Source organism: Leuciscus leuciscus (assembly GCF_965113295.1).
Source record: "Leuciscus leuciscus genome assembly, chromosome: 20".
In the NCBI taxonomy this organism is placed as follows: Eukaryota; Metazoa; Chordata; class Actinopteri; order Cypriniformes; family Leuciscidae; genus Leuciscus; species Leuciscus leuciscus.
This window is the reverse complement of record NC_138744.1, coordinates 19,651,629-19,667,107: the sequence shown is the minus strand read 5'-3', so window position 1 is coordinate 19,667,107 and position 15,479 is coordinate 19,651,629. Positions and strand designations below refer to the sequence as shown.

The 15,479-nt window shown below is 37.5% G+C and overlaps 2 protein-coding genes across 2 annotated transcripts; both read right to left on the bottom strand.

Moving 5' to 3' along the window:
* Nucleotides 1-4: 4 nt before the first annotated feature.
* On the bottom strand, nt 5-6,021 carry gba1 (glucosylceramidase beta 1). The gene is made up of 10 exons (XM_082150000.1): nt 5,729-6,021; nt 5,430-5,624; nt 3,986-4,132; nt 3,779-3,912; nt 2,019-2,191; nt 1,668-1,905; nt 1,358-1,582; nt 826-989; nt 450-566; nt 5-350 (listed from the first exon to the last, which is right to left on the bottom strand). The coding sequence occupies exons 1-10, from the start codon at nt 5,781-5,783 to the stop codon at nt 245-247; spliced, it is 1,554 nt and encodes a 517-aa protein (XP_082006126.1). The 5' UTR covers nt 5,784-6,021; the 3' UTR covers nt 5-244.
* Nucleotides 6,022-6,167: 146 nt separating this feature from the next.
* On the bottom strand, nt 6,168-14,348 carry dap3 (death associated protein 3). Its single transcript, XM_082150015.1, has 13 exons — nt 14,186-14,348; nt 13,844-13,885; nt 13,586-13,711; nt 13,366-13,467; nt 13,108-13,216; nt 12,924-13,016; nt 12,714-12,844; nt 11,440-11,520; nt 11,099-11,272; nt 10,934-10,993; nt 10,392-10,481; nt 10,031-10,148; nt 6,168-6,356 (listed from the first exon to the last, which is right to left on the bottom strand). Exons 2-13 carry the CDS (start codon nt 13,880-13,882, stop codon nt 6,271-6,273), a joined length of 1,209 nt encoding a protein of 402 aa, XP_082006141.1. The 5' UTR covers nt 13,883-13,885; nt 14,186-14,348; the 3' UTR covers nt 6,168-6,270.
* Nucleotides 14,349-15,479: the final 1,131 nt, after the last annotated feature.

Here is a 15,479-nt window from a genome sequence, read left to right as displayed (position 1 = left end):
TAAGTTGTATTTGATCATTTTTAATTCATAATATCTTCAGTGCAAGAAATTTTATACATCAAGTTTTTTCCAGGGATGTTTTTTTTTGTTACATCATGCTATTTATTGCCTCTAAAACGTATAAATCGTGATTTCTTTGTAACCGTAGTGCTGCAGTCATTTGAAATGTTAAAGTCCTTAAAGCATGATTGAAATGATTTGAGTTAATCATTAAGGTGCATGTGTGGGTTATTGACCCAGCCAGTCAACGTCTGCTCCACAGTAGTGTGAGGATGGAGCGAGGTGAAGCACTTCCTGGTAAAAAGCCCAGTGTTTGATCCCAAACTTCAAACTGCACCTCCTCTTCAGACCTGCCGTTTCAGAAACATTTGATATCAAATTGAATTCATGTAATGACTGCTACGTAACAACACCAGTTGAGTGTAAATGATGAAATCCCAGTCTTTTACCTGTTGAGAATGATAAACACTGCTGAGGAATCAGGTCTGATATAGGCAGATATTTCCAGGTCGGTGTGTTGACTGAAGGACACGCCCACTCTCTGTGACCCCTCCCACAAGAACTTGCTGTCAGTTTTAAAAGTACAAAAACTTAGAAGTTGACACCCAGTTCACCATATACTATTGAAAAATGCTGTATTTGGATTATATATTCAGATTTATAAAATATTGTGTCAAATATGATACAAAAAAGTCAAGCGCCTACTTCCATGTTTGCAATTAAATTACGGCATTGGCAACATTTTAAAGCCAAATTTAAACTTTAGATGGCATTTTTGTGCAAGAGCTGAATTCTACCGTTAACAGTGCCTTAAATGAGTCGAACCTGAAGTGGGCCATGATGTAGAAGGTGGGCTGCTTGTAGAAGACATCTTTACTTGGGTCCACAATAATGGGGCTGTCCACAAAGTTCTTAACCCAATTTGGCCCTCCATCCTGATTAAGGGCCAAGTTCCAGTCCGTCCAACCGGTCACATAGTTATTCATGTCCTAAATAAAGAGAAAATTGGAGATAAAAGGTACATTATATAATCATTTTTAAATAATTACATTTAAAAATGTCTATATATTATATTGCAGCCACTTTGTATATTAGTGGCAGTGCAGCCTCAACAGTAACATATTTTAATATGGGTTTTATAATCCTTTTTGGAAAAAAAGTTGGGGAAGGAAAAGACAAATATTATTCAATATTAAATAATATTGTTAAATATACTCTATAGGTAAGCCTTTACTAAATAATAATAACAATATGTATTTAATATGTAAATCTTCAACCAAGATTATGTTGTTATATAGTATATAATCATTTTCATCTACATTGATTTTTCTACATTTTATCTACATTGATCAAGTACCTGTATGATGTCACGTCCATAGTCCTCTGCTCTGTCCCAGCTGCCCAGACGCACACCATGATCCCCCGGTTTCCATCCAGAACACGCCTCGGTTGCAAACAGGAAGTACTCTGGGTAGAGGTGGTGTGTGGTTGACAGGGTGATGTCAGGTGGTACAAGACTGTCCAGGTACCAGTGAACACCAATGCCGTGGACATAACGTGCTGCTTGCACGTCACTCAGAATCTGCAACAGGGAAGAGAGGTCGACTCCATCATCTGCATCTTAATGAACATCTTCCTATCCCACTTTTTGTCCACCCAACACTTACCACTTTGGCCCAGTGTGGAAGCAGAAGTCGGTTGTCATCGAGGATTATAAGGCGGGTCTTGGGAAAGGATGAGGAATGGAGTGCTGGACCCAAATCCAGGGCAATCCAGTCACGCTGTGTCTCCGGAGTAAAACCCAAAGCCTGAAAACTGTAATTTGTCATTTGGCCTGCAGTGGGCTCGTTCCCTGACGTCAACCCCCAGAATGAAAGATTATATTTCCCATACTCCTCTAGAAATCTGAATAGGGCACGTAAAAGCCATTATAAAAAGGGTTAAAAATGTAAAAATTTGTATAATGAAAAACAATAGTACAGTCCATTTAGTTTAGATATTTGTATTTAAATGTGCACCTAATGTAGTACTGAGCCCAGGTCTTATGCTCTTTGCCTCCTGGCTTGCCTTTGAGTGAGCCCTTCCCAGTCAATGCGCCATTGGTCTTCAGCCAGGCGGGGGCGCTCCAGGCACTGGCAAACAGATTGAGAGGCTGAGCAGAGAGAGCTTGTGCCCGCTGCAGCAGGGGAATCTGGAGGAGAAAGATTCAATTAATCAGAATATGACTGTGGTGTTGTGATTAGAGGTGTGCATTATGTATCGTCTACAGTAATTTTGTGATGGTTGTTTTAACGATGTACAAGCAGACATTATTGAGTCTTTATTGAGTCAAAATCGCACCTTGAGAGTCCAAGCATTTACTGTGTGATGTAGCCTATTAGAATCCATTTATAATGCCAACGAAAATAGTTAAACAGAACCGCTGCACATCTCAAAGCAACACACAGTGGTGTACATTACTGAATGAATCTATGTTTTTGAATTAATCGATTGAGTGAATGATTCAATAATTACTTATAAAGCACTTGCTTCTTTTCCAGATTAATCAGCCATTTTGAAATAATCAACTGAATGATTTAATGACTCACTCATTAAGACAGGGACTACTGGTGGTTTTAGGGTAATTCTACACTACAACGATGTAACAAAAACGGAAAAAAAAATTTCCTTTGTTTTTTGCGTACAGACAGCAACGTTTTCAAACTGATTCGTATTCACATGGATCAGCGAAAACGACTAAAAGCGATGTAATATGCTGCCAGGCCAGTAGTTGGCGATGTCACTTTATAAAGAAACACTATGCACCTACATAATAAGCATGTGCATGACATCACCATTTTCACAAAATTTGTTTACACAGCCCTTAGGGGTCATTTACACAACAGCATTTTCAACTAAAAACGGATAACTTTTTATTTGTTTTGGCCGTTCATTTACACGCAACAATGTTTTGGGGCGTGAAAACTGAAACTTTTGAAAACTTTTCAAAGTGCAAGTTTTTGAAAACAATACTGTTATTGTCTCCGTGTAAACTACAAAAATGCAAATTTGTGAAAAGGTGACGTCATGTGCATATGTATTATGTGTTCAGTCTAAAGGCATGTAGTGTTTCTTTACAAAGTCCCATCGCCAACTACTGGCCTGGCAGCATTTTATAGCGTTTTTCGGCATCCGTGTGCATGAGGATCATTTTGACAATTTTTTTTGTCTGAAAAACGTAAAGGAAAAACTGTTCCGTTTTTAGTACATCATTGTCGTGCAAACGTAACTTTAGTTTCATATTTTAAAATATCAATATATTTTTAATTTTTTTATTTCAATATTACTTCTTTTTTTTTAAACACTATAGTCTTATCCTGATTTTAATTATTGATTAAATGTTAGAATTTAACAAAAGATGACATTTAATAATTTTAGAAATAAAGGACTTGCTGCCATCTACTAGCCGTTTTAGTTTCATATAAAAAAAATATTAATAATTTTTTTTTTTCATTTTTAAAACACTATAGGGTCTTATTATTCTAACTGAATTAATTTATTAAATTACATTTCATAATTTTTGAAATAAATTGCTATTATATAGGTAAAAGAAAACCATGTGAACTAACCACAACATAGAATATGAAGAATATGAAAAGTTTTGTGAGACGACAGGCCTAAACCAGCCAAGGTTCCTGGCCAGCACAAAAAAAACAATCCACAAATGTCGAGTTATTATTTTTTGTCAATATCGCACACCCAAAATTTGTGATGGTGTGTTTCTGTTTGTGTATGATACCTTCATGTGAATATCCTCTTCGGCCAGGGTGAAGTTCTGGAGATCGTAGTCCCCTGGAGTGTCAGCGTATGTGTAGAGGCGAGTCGAAAAATCACAACTGGCCACTGGCACTCTCACGAAACGGTACTCTATACCTGTGACAGACAGAGATGTGCACCATTCAGAACTAAGTATGCTGAACACATTTTCATTCTCTGTCACTCTCACCGTCTGGGGAGAAGTACTGTCTGAGCAGCTGGTCCTGAGCTCCAGAGGACAGAGACAGAATATTGATAGCTGCCGCATCTGTCATGGCTCCGCCAAATCCTTTAGTGCGCTGGTACTTTTGACTGGGATTCAGAGTGATTCTGAGAGCTAAGATTCAGAAGAGAATGAAGAGAGGGGTTCAGCATTTGCCATAATATTAAATAAATATATATTTAATACTTCTTCCTCTACTTGACTTTTCCCTCTTTCCTTAAAGTCACCATGAAATAAAAACTGACAATTCTTATTTTTTATGGAATATTGCAGTATTTATTATAAATGATTAATCTGTGCACATCATTATTTATTTTTTTACATTTCATGTGTCCTTGTAATCTTCAATCAAAAAAAACTCTTGCAGCAACATTTCTTCTTTTCTCTGATGACGTGTTTACTGGCGTGAGGGCGGGGCAACCTGTCACTCACATGACATCATTTCATGACATGACGATTCATTTATTTATTTTCACCCCAAAATGAAAATACTCATTTACTCTGTCATTCCAAACCCATAAGACTTCATCTTTAAGGCACAAAATTCTCATATTTTTTGTCCATCCATTGAAAGTCCAAGCAACCAAAACTTTCATTCACAAATTAAAATTGAATGCAAATAGAGTTAATCAAATATGGTAAACACAGAAGCTCAAAAGAACAAGCATGATGCAAGAACCAACTTGGTTTATTCTCTCGCATCAAGCAATCACGGTTGAGCTTCAGTGTTTACCATTTTTGATTTACTATATGTTTACATGTGAATGAATGAATTAAATCTGTTTACTGTATAAAGTGATCATGTATCTTCAGAAGTATTTTTATATGGATTACTTTTACAATCCCTTTTTGCACTTTTTGATGCGTGAAAGTTGTGTACTCTCAATGGATGGAGAAAATATATTCATTTGTGTTACAAAGATGAATGAAAGACTTGTGTGTTTGAAATGAGATGAGGGTACTAAATGATGACAGAATTTTAATTGTGGGGTAAAATAACTCTTGAAGACCAACAACATAGAAATCTCAGTTGCACACGGTCTCTTAAAGTCGGCATGAAACGAAAGTTGCCATTGTCTTTTCTTCACTATTGTGTCATATATCTGAGTGAAATGGCTTATCGGACAAGAAAAAATGTAGGGTGGGACTTGATTTTGTCCATCGGGAATTGATTGGATGGGTTGTGGTTTGCTGTGATCTCATGTGAGTGAGTGAGTCCAGCCCTCACGCCAGTAAACACGTCATCAGAAAATAGATATCATAGCAAAAGGGAGGGGGGTGTTATTTTGATTAAAGATTACGAGGATGCATGAATTTTAAAACTATGGGAAAAGAAAAAATCACTAATAATAAGTGCTGTAATATTTAGAATTGTCCAGTTTGATTTCATGGTGACTGTAAGAGCACTCACCTGCACCTGTGCTGTTTTCCTGGAACTGGCCTTGACTTCTCACGAGTCTGCTGCCAGTTTTACTGCTGACATATGACACGAACTGACCGGGATCTGGCAACACAACTCGGCCCACCGAGTCGCAGTTTGTCGCATTGCACGCGCACACAACCGAACCATGACCGAAATTCAATGCTTGACAGTCATTACTGTCAGCTGGACAGAGTGACACAAACAAGCAGATACATATAATAAAGACAGCAGTGGTTAAACATATTTCATATATCACTTATCTGTTTATATTTAGATAATAAACACACCTCTTGCTATAATGATTAATCCAGTAAGCAGAATGAAAATAGCTGTTTCTCTCATTCTGTCGAGATGCTGCGGAGATTCTTGTTACATAGCCTAACTAACGTTAATCAACAACGCTTATTCAAATATTTAATCGGGCTCTCACGACCTATTATTAACAGACAACCAAAGTTTGTCCGAAGCCTAAAAACGGAAATATTAATATAATTACTGTCCTCTAAATGTTGTTTAAAAGACCACTTTCTTCACTTTTTCTGGGCTGTAAACAGTCAATCACACACCATGCGACCGAGTTCCGGGTGAGGCTGTGGCCACATGACCACCTCCTCCACCACGTGACTTCCAACAACAAACGTTTTTCAACGTTTATATACTGTCTATGCGTTTTTCATGAGAGCCATTTCAAGATACTTGTCATTTAAAAAAAAAAGCCTGTAAACGTTTTCCAAGTTTTTATTCCAAGTTTTTTATTATGAAAAATTCTGCATGCTTATAAGTTTATTGAATTCACATGATATACAGATCCAGGAGAGACACATGTGCATTACAAGAAGGCACACAATCGTTCCAGGATAGATGGATTTTTGTTGCTGAGAAAGATGAGCTCTTTCTTTCCTTCTTCAGTTAGACCTGTTGGTAACAGATAAGATATACTGAAAATGGGGTTTGTAACATACATAAAATGATCTTAATTCACGAGATGAACAGACATGAATATGGCTTTTTCAATTATCTGTTTTATAAAAGGCATTTTTTTGGTACTGTGGATATAAAATAGCGATAAAGCTCGTCAGAAAATACTACTGATTTAGACAAGAGGTTTTCAATCTTTTGTATGCCACGAACCCCAAATATGATCATACTTGTTCAAGGGACGCCCTTGCTAAGATGTAAAAGTATATATATATGTATATATATATATATATATATATATATATATATATATATATATATATATATGAATATGAAGAGTTCAGATGCAAAAGCTTCTAAGTGCCATCTGAAATTTTCTTCTAGAATGATCATATTTATCAAGCTCGTATATTTAAGTTCAATAATTTCACTTAAATGGCAATGCAAATTACCTATTAATTGTCATTTAAGTGAAATTACTGAACTTAAATATACAAGCTTGATAAATATGATCATTCTAGAAGAAAATTTCAGATGGCACTTAGAGGCTTTTGCATCTGAACTCTTCACACATATATATGTGTGTGTGTGTGTGTGTGTGTGTGTGTGTGTGTGTGTGAGAAATTATAAATAAGTCTAAAATATTATTTGGAAAATATTAGTTACTATTAAGCTATATTATCACGTGTTTTCACCTCATAGTACTGTACTGTTTTTATTTATTTATTTAAATCTAATTGTATTTATTCTAATATTTTACTATTTACATTTTTTCTCTAAACATTTCTATGGACCCCCTAGCACTTCCTTGAACCCCCCTCCCGAGGATTCTCAGACCCCAATTTAAAAACTCCAGATTTAGACAACAGGGAGAATGCATAAATAAAACAATTACACACCAAATGTACATCGCTTGCTGTTCACCATGTAGCATTAATACTAAACAAGCTTCCTACTTTGCCAGGAAGTGAAAAAGAGAGAATGAAAAAAAAAAGACATTGCCTGTCGCTTTCATTTTATTCAGTCCAAAAATCACTTGAATGCACATTAAATCATAATTATGACTTGAAAACTTGTAGGTACTAACTTTATTTTATATGACCACATTATTCTCTTTACATACAGCGCTGCCAGTTGCCAGTAGGGCTGGGTATCGTTAAAAAAAATTCGATACCAATACCGATACCTTGATTTCGATACCGGTTCCTGAACGATACTTTTTTCGATACCAATTTTATGAAATCCATTTTAACAATATTACATAACACATTACCTCAGAAAAACTTTGGTTTTATTTGTTCAGTTTGACTCATGCTCCTTAGCCAGTGCACAAAGGAACAACATTTTTTTATAAAGAGCTCATGCTCACCAAAGCTGAATTTGTTTGATCAAAATTACAGTAGAACTTGTAACATTGTGAAATAGTATTAAAATTTAAAATCTTATTTGAATATATTTCAGAATGTAATTTATTCCTGTGACGTCAAAGCTGAATTTTCAAAATGATCCTTCAGAAATATGAAAACAGTTTGCTGCTTAATATTTTGGAAACTATGATACATTTTTTTCATGATTCTATGATGAATACAAATTTCAAAAGAACAGCATTTATTTGAAACAGAAATCTTTTGTAACATTACACATGTTTTAAGGTCATTTTTGATAACTTTAATGCATCCTTACTGAAAAAACATTCTGACTAACCAACACATTTTTGAACGGCAGTGTACATTCAGTAGGTCATTATTGCAATATAAACACTATCAGAGTGATCAACAAGGTATCTCTTCATTTACCAGTCGAAGACGCAGCAACTTTCTGCTATTATGTTTACTCGTGCACTGTCAAGGGCTTCATCATATCTGTCGTGGTACCGGTCTTTGCAGCAATTATTTTACCGCAAATACTGCATCGCGCGCTGTTGGCATCGAGTCTGGAGAAATGTAGCCACACTTTTGATCGACTTTTCCACATCTTTAGGGTATTGAGTGTGTGTGTGTGCTCGCGTCTCATATGAGTATGTGCGCGGAGAGTTTGTGTGTATGTGCTCGCGTCTCATTGAGTATGTGCGCGAGTTTGTGTGTGTGTGTGCTCGCGTCTCATTGAGTATGTGCGCTCGCGTCTCATTGAGTATGTGCGTGGACAGTTTGTGCGCGCACGCGTCTCATATGAGTATGTGCGCGGAGAGTTTGTGCGTGCACGCGTCTCATATGAGTATGTGCGCGAGTTTGTGTGTGTGTGTGTGCTCGCGTCTCATTGAGTATGTGCGCACGCGTCTCATTGAGTATGTGCGTGCACGCGTCTCATATGAGTATGTGCGCGGAGAGTTTGTGCGCGCACGCGTCTCATATGAGTATGTGCGCGAGTGTGTGTGTGTGTGTGTGCTCGCGTCTCATTGAGTATGTGCGCACGCGTCTCATTGAGTATGTGCGCGAAGAGTTTGTGCGTGCATACGTCTCATATGAGTATGTGCGCGGAGAGTTTGTGCACGCACGCGTCTCATTTGAGTATGTGCGCGGAGAGTTTGTGTGCGCACGCGTCTCATATGAGTATGTGCGCGGAGAGTTTGTGTGCGCACGCGTCTCATATGAGTATGTGCGCAGAGAGTTTGTGCGTGCACGCGTCTCATATGAGTATGTGCGCGGAGAGTTTGTGTGTGCGCACGCGTCTCATATGAGTATGTGCGCGGAGAGTTTGTGCGCGCACGCGTCTCATATGAGTATGTGCGCGGAGAGTTTGTGCGTGCACGCGTCTCATATGAGTATGTGCGCGGAGAGTTTGTGCGCGCACGCGTCTCATATGAGTATGTGCGCGGAGAGTTTGTGCGTGCACGCGTCTCATATGAGTATGTGCGCGGAGAGTTTGTGCGCGCACGCGTCTCATATGAGTATGTGCGCGGAGAGTTTGTGCGTGCACGCGTCTCATATGAGTATGTGCGCGGAGAGTTTGTGTGCGCACGCGTCTCATATGAGTATGTGCGCAGAGAGTTTGTGCGTGCACGCGTCTCATATGAGTATGTGCGCGGAGAGTTTGTGTGTGCGCACGCGTCTCATATGAGTATGTGCGCGGAGAGTTTGTGCGCGCACGCGTCTCATATGAGTATGTGCGCGGAGAGTTTGTGCGTGCACGCGTCTCATATGAGTATGTGCGCGGAGAGTTTGTGCGCGCACGCGTCTCATATGAGTATGTGCGCGGAGAGTTTGTGCGTGCACGCGTCTCATATGAGTATGTGCGCGGAGAGTTTGTGCGCGCACGCGTCTCATATGAGTATGTGCGCGGAGAGTTTGTGCGTGCACGCGTCTCATATGAGTATGTGCGCGGAGAGTTTGTGTGCGCACGCGTCTCATATGAGTATGTGCGCGGAGAGTTTGTGCGTGCACGCGTCTCATATGAGTATGTGCGCGGAGAGTTCCGCACGTCTCGTGTAGAGTTTGCGTGTATGTGCGTGAGCGACTTTAGGTGTGTCGTTGTGCATTTCATATGTATTTGTTTGAGCACTGACGTTGACGAGTTAACCCCTTAGGTATCGAAATCTGGTACCGAAAAACAAGTCATTTTTCTATACTCGATAGTATCGAGGCAATTCGGTCGGTACCTAAAAAGTATCGAACTCGGTACCCAGCCCTAGTTGCCAGTGATTGCACTCCAGACACACAAATACACAAACTTACTGTGCTGATGCTGCAGCCAGTTCCGGTCTAAATAGTACAGATAACAGCTCTCAAACTCCTTCTCACTGTAGATGGGCACAGAAACTGGCACAAAAGGTTCCATCTGATCAAACCCCTCCTGATAGACAGAAATAGGGGAAATCAAGAGAGAGTGAGAGAAAGAGTGAGAAGAGAAAATACATTCAGCCCTTTTAACAAATCTAGACGATACATGCAACAGCCTCTAAAGTTTAGCAAATGCTTCAATGTCTATTGTTGAAGTAAAAAGCAAAAACAAAGCTTTGTTAACTTAGGGCATTTACTCTGCAGTTTAATGGGGGAAAAAAGGCATAATGAGCTTTTGTGTGTGAGGGATGCTGACCTCTCCTAGTAACTCATTGGGAAGGTAGGCAGACCGTGGCTTGAACAGGGACCCGGTCTGAGACAGTGCTGTGAGAATGGCACCTCCACTCTATAACAGAGCAATATAAAGTGAAAGTAAAAGCACGTTCACACCAAGGAAGATAACTAGAGCGATGACAATAAAGAGTTAGTTCTAAGAATCATTCTAAATATAAAAGAACAGCAGAGTCCACACCACAACTATGACGATAATGACACAGTGAAACGATATAGTTGAAATCACTCTCAGAAGGACTTTTTCCAGCTGATGAACGATAAAAACATTGACAGCCAATCAGAATCCATCCTGCTTTAAGAGCTCGAGCATTTAAAGCAGCAAACTTATAAACAGAATAAACAGAAGGATATGATCCGCTGGTGTGGACGCTAATATAGTTATCATATAGTTATACTTTCTTGGTGTGCACAGGCCTTAAATTGAGAATAAACAACTCACTGAGAGTTCACAACTCACTGAGAGTTCAATCTGTATTATAATATTAAGTGAGAGGTTTTTTTTACCCAATCGTTTTTCATCATCTTCCTCAGATTATGAATCAGAGTCAGTTCCTCTGGCTCACACTGCATAAAATGAATGATACTAATTATTTAATAACATTAATATAATAATGTTTTTTAAAAATGTATGAATTCATATTTAATACTGGCTAATTTATGCCAACGTACCATGGTCTTGTCTTCCTTTTTTAGAGATGTTTTTCCCCACAGAGCATTTACTCCATCCACAGCCACGGCCAGTTTAAAGGCCCCCTCGCCATCAGTGGCGCCCCCTGCTTGAAGCCTCAGCTCTCGCATCACTGCACCCACCACATCACTGCTGCTCTTCATGCGATTCACACCCTGTTCAAATGAAAAATGTAATTATTACAACAATAAACATGAAATAATTCATGCATATACAAGAATAAAATAATAAAACAAGGTGACAAAGACAAAGTTTATGATATCCTCAATTTAAGGTAATAGAAATGGGGAATTATTTGATGAAGATGATGAAGAAAACTCACCTGATCAACAAGCTCCCCTAAAGGCTGCCCCTTCTCAGTACTTTCTCTCTTTGTCCACACATATCGCTGTGTTGTCTTTATCTGTCAATTGACATCAGAGCAGCTCGATAAAAGAAAAAAATATTTAACCGAAATAATAAATATTATAAGTGATCAATAACATCTCTTTACATACACATGGAGGGAGATAGAGTATATTTTATGAAATTTTCTACAATTTCTACTTTTTTCATATTTTTACATTAGACAACTTCAGCAAGTCCATATTTTGTAAAAAATAAATAAAAAATAATTATAAATAAACAATTATACATAAATAATTATAAATAAATAAATAAATAAATATATATTCTAAAAAAAAAAAGAAATATTTCAGATGGCACTTAGAGGCTTTTGCATCTGAACTCTTCATACACTGCCTTTGCAGTTTTACAAAAGTTTGGGGTCAGTAAGATTTTTAATGTTTTTAAAAGAAGTCTCTTCTGCTCACCACGGCTGCATTTATTTGATTAAAAATACAACAACAAAAAAACAACAATAATAATGTTCAATATTATGAAAATTTAAAATAACTGTTTTCTATTTTAATATATTTCAAAAATTAATTTACTCCTGTGATCAAAGCTGAATTTTCAACATCATTAATCCAGTCTTCAGTGTCACATGATCCTTCAGAAATCATTCTAATATGCAGATTTGATGCTCAAAAAACATCCATTATTATTATCAATGTTGAAAACAGTTGTGAACAATTTTTTTTCAGGATTCTTTGATGAATAGAAAGTTCAAAAGAACAGCTTTTTTGTTTAAATAGGATCTTTTGTAACATTATAAATATCTTTACTGTAACTTTTGATCAATTTAATTCATCCTTATGAAAAAAAAGTATTGATTTCTTTTATTTATTTCCCGCAAAAAAATGAAATAAAAATTCTTACTGACCCCAAACTTTTGAACGGTAGATAAATGCTGCTAAAAATGTAAATAGCTGTTTTCAGCATTGATAATAATGAGAAATGTTTCTTGAACATTCAAATCATCATATTAGAACTGAACACATGTGACAGCCTTGGTAAGCAGAAAATACTTATTTTTATAACATTAAAAATCTTACCGATCCAAAACTTTTGACTGGTAGTGTACACACACACACACACATATATATATATATATATTTGGTTAAATAATTTATTTCCGTGGACCAGACAGTGTGATAAGGTGATCTCTCACCTGATTTCATACCCATAAACCCTAATAAACACATCGAGTCGTACCTTGGATAAAAAGCGTTCATTGGTGATTTTGAAGTTCTTCAGCCATTGGGAAGCCTGGATCGGCTGGTCAAAGCGTGAGGGGCGAGAAGAAGAGGGTAGCAGCTCTTTACAGTTCTTGACCCACAGATGAGCTACAGAGAGAACATCACAACATCATCAGACTCCAAACTTCACCTCATCTTGCATTTTGATTGAGTAAGTGGAGCTCACCATCAGGTATGTGCAGGATCAGCCAGCCCTGAGTGTAACAGTAATGCAGGGCGTGACACAAAGACAGGGTCTTTCCAGAGCCAGTATCTCCATCTAAAGCACATTGTCAAGGAATGTGTGAAGTATGGAAAAGGAATACGCACAAAGTAAAACAGCTCACTTGGAATTTTCTGTTTGAGGATACAGAGTATACAACGCAGGGGGGGATTGCTGTAATCAGCTCTTTTAAGATATGAGATAAGCTCCAGTGCCGGCGGCCTCACCATCACGCAGCCTTCATTAAACGTCTTAATCTGAAACAAGAGTACCAACATGTATTAGACATGTATAAGAGCACTAACACGTCCAGGCAACTTCAACCACAAACATCATGCCATTTCTATTTAGACTATATTAAAGCTATACTAAAGTGCTCCACACACACAGAGTACTATTCCCAAACCTGCAACTGGAAACGTGGAGGCAGTCCATGGGGGAAGAGTTTTTGGATATGAGCTGGGGGGATTGTGTAGTATTGCCCAGTATGTCTTTCCGAATGGCATGCCTGAGAAAGAAAGAAAGAGAGGGTTGGCGAGGAGGACGGAATGTCACAACATAAAGAGCTTTGAGCTTTCCATAACATATTTTCCATGCTGTACATTCCATAAGTTTTTAGGACGTACTGGATCCTGCTCTGAAGTTCTGAAGACTGACAGCAGATTCAAGTCAGCTGATGATGTTTCTGCAACAACCGCCTCCAGCTGCCGGCCACTTCCTTGGGTGTGGAGATGTCTGAATTTCTGTGTGACCTGAATATGACATCATTTATTGTTATGAGTGATCTGTCCTGTACAATGTTTTTATCTTAGGTATATATATATATATATATATATATATATATATATATATATATATATATATGAAAGGTTAATGAAACTTACTGTATGGCGCAATCGCGAGGACAGTTTGTGCAGATTCATATTCTGAAACAAAAGCAAATCAATTTGTATATTTAACCAGAGATGTTCTCTTAATGTAATCAGGTTGACAATCTATGTTAACATTAAAACTGTTAAGCTGATGATTTGTTATGCAAGCGTCAAACTATGGACATTAAGTTATATATTTGCCGAAATTAACTCCTATAATGTTATTCTCAGAGAGATTCTCGTAGATCTTCATGTCTTTCACCTTGCGAGAGAAATGCTGGCTGCATGAAAGTGCATGAGATATGATGCGGCTGCTACACCATGTACAAAAAACGAAATAAGACAATGACTTACCACTAGGATAAAAAGTCGTCAGATGCTTAGAAAACTACTTGTCAGTAAAATGCTACATGTAAAGCGATAACTACGATACTATATTGCTGCGAACGGTCGTACTGTCATGGGCCACGGCCGATGGAGGTCGCCATCATTGTTTCAACCGACGTCGGAAGTTACGTCATTACGCAAATGACGAAGACGTATGACCAAGAGGTCAAGCTTTGGCTGGTAAGCATCAGATTTAAATTATGTGAATTATTTATGAATAGTTGGTTATGAATGAAAGCCTCTGCTGGTTAATAAGTATACCATTATGCTTCATTTTTCTTCACTGACGGCCATTCGCAAGTAGCCGTATATTCTGACGAAATAGCCTAAATCTTTCTGCATCTCTTTATGTCCAATAGGTTTGAACTAATAATAATATATATATATATATATTTTTTTTTTTTTGCCTTTATAAAAAAAAAAGTAGCCTACTACATAATTGTATTCTTGTACCTTAGCTGTCACAGACCCATTCAATCTTTAAATCTGAAAATACAAAATGTTTAAACCCATTTTACATTTTGTGCCATTCATCCATTTTTTGGTTTGTTTAAAAGTTTATTTGAAAGTACTTGATAGCAGGGAATAAAATGTCAAAGATGTTAAAATCGATAGAAATACCACATATTTTTATGGTGCATCATTTCCGATTCAGGTTGTTGTTGTTGTTGTTGTTGTTGTTTGTGTGTGTCAATTTATGCTTTAGAGATAAAGTTTAGTGAGACGTTTTGTATCATAAAGACAGTCAATTGTCGCCATGCTGGCGCAACAATAAACCATAACCTTGTTTTATTACAGTCTATGGCTAGCTATAACCAGAGCCATTAAATATGTTTTTCAACGGCTCTGGCTATAACATACAATTAGTAGCCTATGTTATTGTTGCGCCAATAGGTGGCGACAATTGACTGTTTTGTTCAATGTGAATGAGTCATCATTAATTGATGATTATCATTTATGAATTTTTCATCATTAATTTAACTGATTTGTTCAAAAACACTAATCCATTCAGGAACAAAGCTGTGTGTTGCATGAAGACCTGCAAGACCTTTCTACAGCAGGTAAACAACTTCCATTGAAATTGTATCATCATGAGTTCCTTTTCAGAAATCCATGCACTTGGAAATATTGTATGTAGTAAGGTATCTAAACAATAGTTTTCGAGTAAATCTTATGCAATTAATGACGTTCAGTAATCAATATAGCCTATCTAATTTTTGTTAATATCTCTACTCCATCTAAATTTGTTTTGTGGGTCCGC

Bases quoted from the DNA above. Each gene is read 5' to 3' on its own strand.
- dap3 (XM_082150015.1), bottom strand. From the start codon at position 13,882: ATGAATCTGCACAAACTGTCCTCGCGATTGCGCCATACA. The intron at 13,217-13,365 runs GTTTGGGAATAG...CTCTTGTTTCAG, and splicing joins CTCCACGTTTCCAGTTGCAG to ATTAAGACGTTTAATGAAGG. The intron at 10,482-10,933 runs GTAAAAAAAACC...GCTCTGTTATAG, and splicing joins AGATGATGAAAAACGATTGG to AGTGGAGGTGCCATTCTCAC.
- gba1 (XM_082150000.1), bottom strand. From the start codon at position 5,783: ATGAGAGAAACAGCTATTTTCATTCTGCTTACTGGATTAATCATTATA. The intron at 4,133-5,429 runs GTGAGTGCTCTT...TCTGAATCTTAG, and splicing joins GGAAAACAGCACAGGTGCAG to CTCTCAGAATCACTCTGAAT. The intron at 351-449 runs GTAAAAGACTGG...CTGAAACGGCAG, and splicing joins GTGTTTATCATTCTCAACAG to GTCTGAAGAGGAGGTGCAGT.